Source organism: Peromyscus californicus, unplaced genomic scaffold (genome assembly GCF_007827085.1).
Source record: "Peromyscus californicus insignis strain IS unplaced genomic scaffold, ASM782708v3 Scaffold_2__1_contigs__length_46816999, whole genome shotgun sequence".
NCBI lineage: Eukaryota > Metazoa > Chordata > Mammalia > Rodentia > Cricetidae > Peromyscus > Peromyscus californicus.
In genome coordinates, this window is record NW_026294540.1 from 33,647,644 (window position 1) to 33,661,600 (window position 13,957).

General features: G+C 51.9%; 1 protein-coding gene across 3 annotated transcripts in view; it reads left to right on the forward strand.

Annotated features, from left to right (window-relative positions):
• The window catches only part of Mad1l1 (mitotic arrest deficient 1 like 1), a 334,799-nt gene that overhangs the window by 232,256 nt on the left and 88,586 nt on the right, over nucleotides 1–13,957 (forward strand). For 2 of the 3 annotated variants that reach the window (XM_052754234.1, XM_052754235.1), the window contains one exon: nucleotides 3,110–3,200. In XM_052754234.1, the coding sequence (XP_052610194.1) occupies nucleotides 3,110–3,200 (91 nt within the window). Of the gene's footprint in view, nucleotides 1–3,109; nucleotides 3,201–9,083; nucleotides 9,137–13,957 lie in introns of those variants that run through there. The other variant, XM_052754237.1, reaches the window with a different exon arrangement.

The following is a 13,957-nucleotide window of genomic DNA, read 5'->3' on the forward strand; positions in this document are numbered from 1 at the left end:
TTGTCTTGTCTAATTGCTTTGGCCGTCTGGTCAGATGGAAGCTGTCCGAGCAGGCATTGTCCCAGTTAAAAGAGATTACTTTATTACGTTGATAGAGTGTATGTGTGGGAATGCCGTGGTGACATGTGGAGGTCGGAGGATAGCTTTTGGGAATATGTTCTCTCCTTCCACCGTGTGCTGGAACTCCGGTCGTCAGGCTGGATGGCAAGTCCTTAACCCACTGAGCCACCTCACAGGCCTCGTGCTGAGGAAATCATGCAGCTGTCCTTCTCCCCGTTCCCCCACCCCCGCCCCAGGACCGCCATGTCCTGTTGAGGCTGCTGCCCTCGGTGATGGAGGGATTTCCTGTCTCAGCAGCATGGAGGAGGGGCTTCCTGCCCTTGCTCATTGAAGGGTCGCATGGCATGTTTTTAGGTGTTGAGACGCCTTGTATTCCTGTGTTGTTTTCAAACCCCCTTGCCACAGCGTGGGAAGCTTCCAGTGAACAGCTTATAGTGGGTTAGGTGTTTCCACATCTGTCCCCCAGGTTTACTGGTCTCAGTTCTATTTGTTTCTTTTAAAAAAATAATTTCAGTTTTTATTTCATATTTTTAAAATTTCATTTTAATTTTAGGTTTTACGGTTTGAACCCAGGACCTCACACGTTAGGCAAGCGCTCTGCCCCGAGCTACCTTCTCCGCCCTCTTTCTGTGACTGCGTTTTACATTTTGAGACTAGTCCTTGAACTTAACCTGTGACCCAGGAAGGCCTTGAATCCTTGATCCTGCTGCCTCAGTCTCCACATAGCTAGCTTGGCAGGCCTACCCCACCAGGCCCTGCTTGGCCTAGGTCTTCTGGAGGAATCTGCCTTCATTCGGTGTCTGCCTGCTGCTGGTCTCAGTGAGTGAAGAAGGGCTTCCTTCTCCTCCTTTTCTCTGCAGAGTTGGGGAAGAGTGTGTAATCCCTTGAGCATTTACTGTGTTCGCTGGCCTGGCCCTCTTGGTTGGGAGGCCTTTGACCTCTGATTTGACCCCTATGTTAAGCGAAGGATTATCTGCTTCTCAGGGTCATCTTGGAAAGTGGCATCAGTGGGGGTCTGCCTGCGTCATATGTGTCCCTTTGTCCCTAGCATCGCTTTGCAACCTTTATCCTGTGAAGTCAGTGGGTCTGTCCTCTGGAATCCTCCCATTTCGTAGTGAGCTCTTCTCCCTGGTTGGTTTTGCTTGCCACGTGAAGGCTTGTTGCTGGGGCCCTTTTCAAACCGTGGGCTTCTGGTGCTGGGCTTTTGCTCTGTGCTTTCACACAACCCAATCCTCATTGTCTTTAGCCCGCTGCCAGCTTCCAGCTCAGGCTGCTCTCCGTTTTCTGGTTTTGGTTTTTTTTTTGTTTTTTTGTTTTTTTTTTTTTTTTTTTGTGTGTGTGTGTGTGTGTGTGTGTGTGTGTGTGTGTGTTTTAGGGTTTTTGTGTGTGTGTGTGGGAGGGGGGCGCCCACTGTGAGACTTTAATGTGACATCTTCCTTGTGTTTGGAACCCTCAGTCCTTTCTTGGTGTTTGTCTCTGGCATTTCCTAATCTCTCTGTGAGTTCTTTTCTGACCCAGGAGTTACTTCAGATAGGAGTTTCTTAAAACTTTGTTTTTATAGGTGTGTGGGTGTGTGTGTGTGGGGGGGGTGCGGGTGAGACAGGCCAGCCTCAGGTGTCCACCCTCATAGAGCCTCACACCTGCCCTTTGAGGCGGCATCTCTCACTGGAGCTCACCGGTTTGGTTAGACCGGCTTGCTGCCGAGCCCCAGACATCCTCTAATCTAGTGGTTCTCAACCTTTAACATGGTTCCTCATGCTGTGGTGACCCCCAACCTTAAAATTATTTTCATTGCTACTTCATAACTGTAATTTTGCTACTATTATGAATCATAATGTAAGGATCTGTATTTTCTGATGGTCTTAAGTGGCACTTATGAAAGGGTCATTTGACTCCCAAAGGGGTCATGACCCACAGGTTGAGAACCACTGCTCTAGTCTCTGCCTCCCCAACACTGGGATTACAAGTGGGAATCACCATGCCCAGCTTTTCATGTAGGTGCTGGGGACTGGAACTCAAGCTTTCAAAGCAAGCACTTAGCCCCAGAGCCAGCTCCCCAACAAAAGCATATTGTTGAATTGCCTCCTACTTAAGGTTTTTCTAGCTTTCCCTCTGCCATTGGTCTCGATCTTCATTTATGGCATGCATTCTATTAAATGAATATCTTAACTTACTAAAACTTGTTCTGTGGCCATGCATTAGGTCTGTTCTGGCGTCTTCTGTGTACTATTCCAGGCCAGCCAGGACTACACAGTGAGATCTATCTCATAAAACTGGCCTTGAATTCCTGCCCCCCCCCCCCCGCCTCCATTTCCTGAAGGCTGGATCACAGGTGTGTACCCAGCATGCTCATCCTTTATTCTTGAGGTAGAAGCCTTGGTTATTGACTTGAGATACTTCTTTCTCATAAGAACACTGGATCTTACACATTTTTCTTCGAGCTTGGCTTTCTTAGATATACTGGGTCTAGTTCAACATAGTTTCCGATTTCCTCAACTGTCTTTGAACAGTGTATTTAGTGTGTTGTTACATTTCCAGGTGGCCAGAGCTTTGCCCTTGGCTTGCTTTGGTTGTCTGCTACAGTTCTTACGTGGTCAGGGCCAGTTTGTTTCCTTTTCAGGCCCCTGGATGATACAGATTTCAGAACTTGCTCCATTGTTATTGGGTGGCATGGTTGGTGTGTTGTGTATTCAGCTGGATCTAGGGGTTGATGGCTTGTCTAAAACTCCCATGTCCCCATTCCCCTCCCTGCCACATTAGGACTCTTGCCTTTTTATCATTCTGAAGACTCCTGAGGTCATTTTTCCATATCTCAGTTTCCTCTCCAGCCTGTGGTCACCCTCCAGGGTGGACCAAGAGGCCTGAGATTTCTTACCTGCTTCTAGCCAAGCTGTAGGGTCAGCCAAGACCCACTGGCTTGAGCTCTTGTGCCTGAACAAGTGCTACCCCCTGCTACCCACCCTGCACCCTTGGAATCAGCACCATGGCCATGACCTTCCATCTGAGTCGGACTGTAGCGGCACCTGATCATGTCATGATCTCCTTGCAGGTTGAAGGTGGAGGAGCTGGAGGGTGAGCGGAGTCGCCTGGAGCAGGAAAAGCAGGCACTGGAGATGCAGATGGAGAGGCTCACCCTACAGGTGGGTAATGGGATGGCCGGAGAGATGTGCCCTGCTCAGTCTCTACTCGCTCCAGCTCCCATGAATGGAACCCTGGACTTCCTCCTGCACATCCGCCCTTACCTGGCTGAGAGCTCCTCCTGGGTCCTGCATAGACCTGTGCCACCCATCAGGATCATTGCCCAGGGCCCTCCTCATGCCCTTGGTCTCTCTGCTTCTCAGCACTGACCTCAGCTTCTGTTCTCTCTGGTGCTGTCTCCCATCACTCCCATTTTCCTGTGGCCATGACCTTCACTGCTGTCTGCACCAGACTGTTTCTTTTCTTTTTAGTTTTCTTCCTCCTGATCACACTGCTCATGGCAAGAAGCCCACAGGTTAGAGATTGCCCGGCTTCTAGACAGGCCATTGATTTTTACCTTGGCACCTATTAGAGGCAATCAAATCGTGTCCCCATTACCAATCTTGGTGATGGGAGAGGTGACAACTTTGATGAAGTGAGGTGTTCTGAACCTTGGCTGTACTCATGCCCAGCCCTAGGACCTGTCATCCTGTTCCCTTCTAATTGGGCCACTGTCCTGGGCCGAGGGCTGCTGGAGGGTGAATCAAGGCTACCTGGCTGCAGAATTGTGTCAGGATAGGGTGATAAATGGCTTTCAGTGCAGCTAGCTGGGACTTCAGGGACAGTGTTCTGTGGCCCATGTGAGTGAGACAAGAGTGGAATGGCCACAAGTGTGTGTTCTGACACTGGTCAGACCTGGAGTTCAGACCCTTGCTGGGGTCAGGTGCTATTGGGCCATGCCCACACCTGCTCTGTGCTTCTGTGTTCAACAGTGCAAGTAGGCAGGTACCAAGTCCATACATGAACCATACCCACAGCGTGGTGGAGAGCAGTGTAGCGGACTGAGTCCTGGGCCCTGAAGAGCGATGTCCGTGTCATGATATGATGGCCAGGGCTGATGTACCCAGTTATCACGGAGGTCTGAGGTGGCGGATAGGCAGCTGTGGCTTCAGCCCTCACAGTGGTAGAAATTTCTAGACACCCCACAGCTACCACCACCTCTGTAGAATGTGCTTATACTCCAGGAAGGGGGCTTTCCAGAGCCAGACACAGGGAAAGGGGTTACTTCGACTGTCCTGTGGGGCCTGACTCTCCTGTGTGGGCTTTCCACACTTGCTCTTGGGCCAGGGTCGTTCACTGTCCTCCAGCCCTGCTTCCGCCCTCAGGGCAAGAGGTTATAGCAGGACACCCCGACTCCTGTTGCGTCTCAAACCATCTTCTCCTTTTAGCAGTACAGGGTCTCAGCTGGACTTCACAGATGGGCATGTATCAGGAAGACCAGGTGATGGCCAGAATGCTGGCTCGACATCCCCATCCTATGCCACTCACACTGAAGTTCTTTCCAGGCAAGTGTCATCTGTTTTATTAGTAAAGACAAATCCATTTACTCAAGCTTTTTGATCCTGGGAGTTAGGCTGAGCTTCACATTCCCCTCTGCACACCAGCCTACCCCCTCTATGTCCCCCACACCCTCGTTAGACCAGCTTGTGGGTGGGCCAGCCTGGCAGTTGTCTGTGTCTTGGATAATTAAGTCTCCTTCCCAGGCCACTGGCCTCAGCTCAAGGGCCCCATGCTAACTGCTTCAGACAGGGTCTGCTCTGTGTATCCCAGTGGGTGTCATATCTGGGCAGTGCAAGTTTTTCCACCTAGGGCTGAACTGGTCCTGCAAGGTGGCATTAGTCACCTATGGTAAGGGACAGTTCCCATCCAGCCTGAACATCAAAGTGGGTTTCTCATCTGTTCTCCTTTCAGTGGGCAGGACAGCTTGTCTGAGCAGCCTGTATGCAACAGTGGATGGCAGGGTGGTAGCAGGTCCTTCTGATCACATGGGGATGGAGGCTGTGACATACCACACTGGTCCTTGGTTTGGCTCGGGAGTGGCCCAGGAAGAGTTTCCTGAGTCAGAAGGTGACTGGGACATGTGGGAAGAGGAGCCCCCCCCCCCCCAACACACACACACACACACACACACACACACACACACACACACACACACACATTGGGTGGGCTTGGGCATGTTCATTTCCCATCTGAGCCCCTGCACTTTCTTTTTATGGCTGGGGTGATGAGGATTCTTGGGGGGATCCTGTGCTAGAGTCACACACACACACACACCAGCAACAAGCCCTTGTTAGATGCTCGGCAAGTACTCTGTCACTTTCTCATCAAGGCCAAAGACCTTGTTCCCATTATATGTTGGTCCTGAACTTGAGCCCCTCGGACACACACGGACACACACACACACACAGACACACCCCAGCAACAAGCCCTTGTTAGATGCTCAGCAAGTCACTTTCTCATCAAGGCCAAAGACCTTATTCCCATTATATGTTGGTCCTGAACCTGGGCCCCTTGGGCACCAGGGAAGAAACATGCATCCTGGGGCTTCTCCTGGTGGTCTGGCCATAGCTCTTGATGATATGAGAGCCAGGCTCTCTATGCTGCTCTAACGGGGCTTCTTAGGCCTGGAACCTCGAAGTGCTTGGCCAGCCTTTAGCTGGTTCCTCAAGCCTTCCCCGTGTGTTCAGTATGCAGGCGGCCTCCCGCTCTCCCGCTCTCCCGCTCTCCCGCTCTCCCGCTCTCCTCCTCACTCCTTCCCTCCAGAGAAGAAGAGTAGCTTCAAGTTGGCGCTTCAAGGAAGATTGATTAAAATCAGCTGCGGTTCATCTTAATTGGGAACATATGCTCGGAGAGGGAGCTCAACTAGTTAGAAGTTTTTGTAATTAGTTCACAGCTGGTTGGCGAGGAAGCAAAACTCCAGTGACCACTTAGAGCTGGGTGTGTGGGCGTGCTTGGGGCTCAGTGGACGGGTCATCACAGTGGCTACATGCGCACTGGCCAAGTTGACGCCATCCTTCCTGGGTCTCCTGAGTCACCGGCTGTTTGTGCATTGACCAGGGTGACCTGCACGGATTGCTAGTGCAGCTAGGGGGTGGTAAAGGGGTGCTAAGGTCTACTTGCCAAATGGGATCTCTCACCAACTGGCTGGGCGGATAGCAAACTTAGGACTCACAGACGGCCCTGTCAAAGCTTCAGGGAGGCTAGACACAGTGGTGCAGACCTGTGGGCTCAGCACTGAGGAGGCTGAGCAAGTAGGCTTTTAAGTTTCAGAGCCTGGACTACATATTGAGATCCTATGTGGAAAGGGGAAGGGAAAGGGGGAAAATTTGCAAGGAGGCCTCACTTAGAAATGGGGAAACTGAGGCTGGCACAGAGGGAGATATGAGATCCAAAGTCTCTATCCCCTAGGCTCCTTGTGTATCCCCAAAGAGCAGGAACAGCTGCTTTATCACTGAGGCCCAAGCTCCTCACAACATCCCCACCAAGGCCTCCTCATGTGTGCTAGGTCAGGATATTGTGTGGGGTCACCAAGGAGAGGCCTCGCAGGGTCTCTGACCACCCTGAGGCACAGAGGAGCCTGTCCACAAGAACTGCCTGGGCCCTGGCCTCCCTGCAGGGCGGATGACAAGCGAGATTCCTTCCCTATGGAACACTCATTGCTACCCAGCCCTGGCACTTGGTCATGCCTCCTGGGTCCTCCATCATAGGCAGTAAGGACAGGCCTCTATGGAAACTGGTCCTTGACGATTCCCCTAGCGTTTTTTCTGTGAGCATTTTCAAGTTAAAGAAGTTGAAAGAATTTTACAGTGAATGCCCACTTACCCACCACCTACATCCTGCCAGGAACGGCACACTTGTGGCTGTATGACATCCCTACCCATCCCTCCGCCATCCATCAGTCCATTTTATTCTTTTGATGCATTTGAAACTAAATTGCAGACATCTGTACACTTCCTCTAAGCACTCGAGCATGCATGTAATTAAGCGAATTCATCTCTGGAATCTGACGCCCCGGCCCCCGCCGTCCCACAGTATCGCCTCATCATGGAGCTGAGCTCCTCCCTCTACCAAGAGGCTGTGCCCGTGGACCCCAGAGCCAGGCCTCTGAGCTGACCATCCTTCCAGCTCAACCTGGCACATTCCTCCCACAGTCGGGGGGCCGAGGGGGGCTGGGCTGGTGTCCGTGCCACCTTACAGTCCTCCTAAAGCGCCTCTCAGAACAGAGCCCAGACGGCTGCCCAGTGACATTTAAAATCAGTATATCTTTTTTGGAAATGGAGTGGGCAGAAAATTGCTGGGTTTCCTGGGAGCGGAAAGCTTTCCGCGCCTGCAGACGTCCCTGCTCCTGTCTGCGTCACAGGCAGCAGTGCGGTTAGGGTGCCCAGCCTCACCTCTTCCTGTGCCCACACCTGCTTCATATCCACCTTCCCCTGCAGCAGCCTGAGATCTGCCGAATGTGTGACCCTCCCTCTGCCTTCCTGCTGCCTCACTGGCTCCTGTCAGTAGCACGCATCCAGAGCCTCTGGCCCAAGTCAAGGACAGCACCTTCCCAAGCCCTCACCCCTCACACCTCACCTCCATCCTTCCAGGATTGATCCCTGGCTGCTGACCCAGGCCTCTGGCTTCCTGGTGGCTTGCTGCACACACTTCTGCAGTGTCAAGGTGTCACGTACTGTGAGACACCCATGTCAGGCAAGGCCCTTAGATACTCTGTGGAGGAACCAGCCTTGTCTGGATTCATGATTTCCAGACTGTGCCAGCACCAACCTCTCTTGGCTCCCAGACGCAGCCTGAGTGCCGAGTAACACTGAGGAAGTAGCATCCATGCTCCCTACGCAAAGGCCATGGAAGGCCATAGGGCAAGAAGTGGCATAGACCAGCATTCAGACATCAGGGCAGAGACCTGGGTCTCCTCTAGGAGCATCTTAGACAATCTCCGCCTGCCAGTCCACATCAGCCTGTTCTTTCCTAAGGACCTGGAATGTCTTTGAGGCCCACGGGACACTGCACCTCTAGACTGCCATGCAGTGTTGCCAGGCTGCAGAGTCCAAGTCAGATTCCCTCTTGCCACTGTCCGGAACCCATTTGCTCTGCCTAGCCCAGCCATGGCTAGCACCCCCATCCTGCTCAGGCTAGCCATGGCCAGCACCCTCCCCTCCAGGTATCCACAGAGTCTCCGATGTTGCAGTGTTTGACCCCGACCCTTGCCCAGGACCTTTGTGCAGCTCCTTGTGGCCAGTGTCTATACCTCTTCTGCAGACTGGGAATCTTGACTAGAATTGTGAGAATAGGGTGAACTTAGAGACTTAGCACTGTCTACAGGCCTGCTCTTGTCTCTTAGTTGGGGAACTCCTTGTATCCCTCTGAAACAGATCTTGTCCTGTGCCTTGCTGTGAACACTGTTCATGTATGATCACTGCTTCTGTGTGGCAGCTTGCTGTGAACACTGTTCATGTATGATCACTGCTTCTGTGTGGCAGCTTGCTGTGAACACTGTTCATGTATGATCACTGCTTCTGTGTGGCAGCTTCCTGTGAACACTGTTCATGTATGATCACTGCTTCTGTGTGGCAGCTTGCTGTGGACACTGTTCATGTATGATCACTGCTTCTGTGTGGCAGCTTGCTGTGAACACTGTTCATGTATGATCACTGCTTCTGTGTGGCAGCTTGCTGTGGACACTGTTCATGTATGATCACTGCTTCTGTGTGGCAGCTTGCTGTGGACACTGTTCATGTATGATCACTGCTTCTGTGTGGCAGCTTGCTGTGGACACTGTTCATGTATGATCACTGCTTCTGTGTGGCAGCTTGCTGTGGACACTGTTCATGTATGATCACTGCTTCTGTGTGGCAGCTTGCTGTGAACACTGTTCATGTATGATCACTGCTTCTGTGTGGCAGCTTGCTGTGAACACTGTTCATGTATGATCACTGCTTCTGTGTGGCAGCTTCCTGTGGATCTTTCCTACTTTCACTATTTTTCCCTTTTTTTTTTCTTTCCTTTATTTTTTTCTTTGCAGTGTTCAGATTGTACCCAAGGGCCTTGGGTATGCTAGGTAAGTGCATAGAGTCACACCCCAGCCCCTCACTGAAGGATTCAAGGCAAGCACAGTACATTGAGCTACATGCCCAGCCTTCATTTTCTTTTTTATTGTGAGATTATTGTGAGACAGGGTCTCACTACGTTACCCAGGTTGGCCTGAAGACCCACCCTGTAGTCCAGGCAGGCCTTGACTTTGGATCTTCTAGTCTCAGCCCCCATGTAGCTGGTATACCATGCCTGCACCTCACACCCTACCATGCCTTAGTATCTTGCACGAGACAAGAATATGTCCTTCCTGACTCTACCTTGTGCCAGGGCTGGGAGCTGGTCTTGAACAGAGATGAGCTCAGTGTCTCTCCTGGCATGGCCTCCAAGGCCTGCCTTGCTGAATGAAGGGACAGAGAACGCAGACCCACAGAGGTGAGTGCAGGCTGCATATGTTTATTAACGCTGGAGACTAAAAACAGCCAGCTTGCTGATGGGCATTAGCATGGTGAATTTCCATAGGCGCTGATTTCCTTTGATTGTCTATGAGCGACTGATGCACCCTCCATATTAAGCCCCTCCTCTTCCCCTTAATGTCACCTCTTGCAGAGCTTAGTCCCTTGGGCCTACAGGCCCTCAGGCACCAGCTGCTTCTCCTCCTTGGAGCACTGAACTTGCTGGAACCTTCTGCCTTCCCATGCATCCAGGGTCCTCACACTCCACAGACCCTAACTTACACCCTTGGACCCGCAGCTACTGGCTGACAGCCTGGCTCGAAATAAGCAGTCTGGTCAGGAGACAGGTTATCTGACAGGCTCACATGTGCCCGATGGTCCCTTCTTGCAGCAGTTTTGTGCCTTTCTAGCTTATGCCCATTGGCAACTTTACCTGCAGCCTGCTCAGCAGCACACATGACCCAGAAAGCACGCTGCTTGATGATTATCTTCCTCTCTTGATGCATCTAAGGTTTTGTTGATCTCACTCTAAGATGACAAGGCACCTTTATCTCCTTGGGGTCCTCACGACGGATTTAGATGAGGAAGTTAGGAACCCAAGGTCCCTTTTCTTTTGGCTATGCAGAGATGGAACCCAAGGCCATGTGCATGATAAGGAAACTACTGCTGAGCCACACCCCCATCTCCTCACTGGGGGATTCTAGCTCCACTTCTGAGTCACACCCCCATCCCTTCACTGGGGGATTCTAGTCAAGTGCTTTCTCACTGAGCCACACCCCAGCTCCCAGCACTATAGAAGGCATGCACTTAGACAAATCACTGTTCCTTGTGACTCATATTTTTAGGTGAACTGACATTCTCTCACACACTGTGTATTGTCTTAACGGCATACTGGGACCAACATGGAGAGGTGAATGAATGGAGCAGCTGCCAAGGACGGGCCGAGCTACATGGAAGGAGCAGTGCTGTGCAGGGTGTGGTATAGTTGGCACTGCTTAGCATCCCTTTCACCATCTGTGCCCAAACAGATGGGCTAGGTTGGTCCAGGTGGCTGGCCCTGCTCATGGTGACAGCCTTAGGGTCACCTGTCCACCTGAAGCACTCTCTTGTCATCAAGTATGGTGCTGACAGAGACAAGACTCTGGTTCCTAGGGGAAATGTCTTGAGGGGCTTCATGGTGCTTGCTGTGGAAGCCGTGGCCATTGAACGACCCCCCTTTGGAGCTAGATGTGTTGGCCCAAGCCTTTGGTCTCAGCAGCCAGGAAGCTGAAGCAGGAGGATAAGAAGTTCAAGGCCAGCCTAGGCATATAAAGAACCCTGTTTTAGGGAAACCAAAACAATCAAAGAGCACCTTGGTCTAACCATGACCTGTCAAGTTCAAAAGGATCAGAGGCAGACTGGGAGGGACGCTCACACACTGGGCTCACATGGGCCACTTGTGTCCATGGGCAGAGAAGTAGATAAATGAGACTTGGTTCTTCTCTATCATGGAACCTTATTTAACCCAGACTGAAATCCTGGTTCCTGCTGTAGTGTGAATACACCCTGAAGATATTCACTAAGAAAAATAAGCCTGTCTGTAAAATATCCATGCTGTCTGAATCCCTTGACTACCAGGTTCCTACAGATGTAAAGAAGAGAAGTGAGAACCAGGCTGGAGTGGGGGCAGGGAGTTAGTATTTAATGCCAGTTTCAGTTGGGGAAGACGAGGCATTTCTGGGTGGATGGCAGGGCAGTCCTGGTTGTATAACACGGGTGTGTTTAACACACTGGACTGTACACTGAGGCATGGATCTTAGGGGCTAGTGATATGGCTCAGCTCGTGCTCACTTAGCATGTGTGAAGCCTACCTTTGTGCCCCAGCACCACATACACTGGACACGGTGCTGAGCACTTGTAACCCCAGCACTCGAGTTGTGGAGGCAGGAGGATGAGAAGTTCAGGGTCATCTTCCTGGCTTACATTGTGATGTCAAGGACGGCTGGGCTGCAGGAGACTGCCTTTAAAAAAAAGAGAGAGAGAAAATGAATCAGCTTTGTCTGACAGAGACCCAGGAACAGGGATGGAAGCCCCTGGCATGCACATCAATATGCTAGGGATGGTAGCTCTCAGGCCCCACACTCAGACTCCTGCTCATCCCTCATTGACCCTTGACCGTCATCTCATAATTGATCCTGCTACTGCTGGCCCATGCCCCTGCAGCTTCCTGCCAGCCCTTGCCAAGAACCGAGCATGGGGGCGGAGCAGCAGCCAGTTACTGTGCAGAGAGGAGCACATGGTAACCGAGGCTCCATGCTTTCCAGAGTTTCTTCTGGCTGGCCCAGCCTGGGGACACTGGGAATGACAGCCTAAGCAATGGCCCAATAGACACAAGCTGGACCCCTCCCCCTCCTCCAGGAACAGTCTGTATTTCGTGCCTGTGTCCAGATTGTGCAGTTTTAGAAGCCCAGGTGACTATCTTTGTCACTGTCAGTGAGGTGATTGTCATCTATGTGTCATAAGGCTGAGACTGGGATCCTGAGGACTCTCCCAGCTCATAGCTGGTGGGGCTAGACCCAAAGTTGAGCTCATCTGGGTCCCTCATGTTGACTGTTTAACCCTAAGCATTTGCTGTACATCAGCTACGGAGCCTCACCCTTCCTCGACCTGCCTCTGTCCCATTTCCCTGTTTGATTTGTTGAATGTGTTGGGCTTGCAAGCCAGGTGCAGAGAGGAGAGGGGAGCTGGGGACCACTCCTGACAACTCTCCGGCTTCTGCTCTGCCTAGCTATCCCTGAGCTTGTGTGTAGCCCCCATAGTTCCAAGTCCTCTGACTGTCCTGCCCTGTGGCGACTGGTCCTGTTCTCTGGCAAGCACACAGCACTCCATATCCCCAAGTGGTCACTCTCTCCATGGTCCCAGGGTCTTAATTTGACTTTGCCAGCTCTGGGGTTCTTTTGGGTTTTGAGCCTATCTGAAGCAAACTGGATCAGACACAGCTTCTTACTGAGAGTAATGATGAAAGAGGGAGCTGGTGACCCACAGGTACCCCAGGTGACAGAGGGCTTTGGGACACAAGTCCCTGAGACCTGTGGCCATAAGTGTTCTGATGAGACTCTGCATGCTCCTTGTATTTACTGCTGGCACCACTTCTGATGCCACCGGATGGACAAGGGCTGGTGGCCTTGCAAGGGCCTGGGTTTGCACCTGGTAGTTCCTGGTAGTTGCCTCAGTTTGGTAGGCATCCTTTAGTTCTTAGGGGTGTCTTGTGGAAACCTTGGGTTCATAGATAGTATATATGATCAGTGACTTTGAGGACCACTGAGAGGTAGCCACCTGGGCGTGTCCAACATGGGCCAGGGGCAGGCAGACAGGTGATTACATGTCTAATTAGTTACAGTTAGTTAGCTAATGCTGATTAGTTACAATTAGCATTTTAGCTTTAGGGATGAGGATGGACAGGTGGACAGGCAGACAGACCTTAGGGGCTGCTTTGGGTACAGGGATGGGCTTGAAAGCATTGGTTTGGTTGACCCCTTGGCTTTTGACTTCCCTAGAAAGCTGTTGCAAAGAACATGCTCACATCTGCCGCCCTCTTGTCCTTCCTAAGGGCTTAGAGCCACTCAATGATACCCACAGCATAGGAACAACCTGACGCCTATAGAGGAGCAGGACTTGTCTTAGAACATGTGTATGTTTGGAACTGTGGGATCACTGTCTACTGGGACAGGTCTGGCCCTGCCATGAGGCCTAAGCAGAGCAGCTGAAGAGAGCTGACCCTAGGCATCCTGAAGTGGCCACTAGCCTTCCCTCTTTCCTGAGCTCTGTCTGAGTGCCTGACCCAGCCACTGGGTCTATTCATGAGAAAGTCAGAGACACCCCCTGCCCCTCAGAGCTGCCCGCTTAGGCATTGATGAATCACTGTTGCCCAAGGCTGGTGCTGGAGGCCGGAAGTGCAGCCTGGGCAGTCCGACATGGGCCTGGGAGAACCTGACCCAAGGGCTTCCTGTCCCAGCTGTACAAGCCCACCCCCCAAGTTCCCTCATGTTGTTGAGCAAGCTCACACAGCCCGGTGTCCAAAGGTAATACACAGAGGAGACTGAGGTCTGGGGTGGGTGGCTCTCTAGGCTGTCCCTTGTAAGGGGACAGGGAGTTGATAGCATGGAAGCCACCAGCCCTGCCTTGGCTAAGCAAGGCTTACCTGTAGTTCTCTAGGGCTCTATCCTCAAGCCCAGCAGTCCAGCCTGGGGTCTGTGCTGTGTCAACACATCCTGTCCTGTTTTCTGATCTACCTTAGTACCCGAGGGTGTCATAAATCAGCCCTGACCTAGGCTGGCCCAAGCATTCCCTTAGTCCTGTTCCTGGAGCTGCTGAGGGCAGGTTGCAGGCTGAGTGGGGCAGGGGAGACCACACAG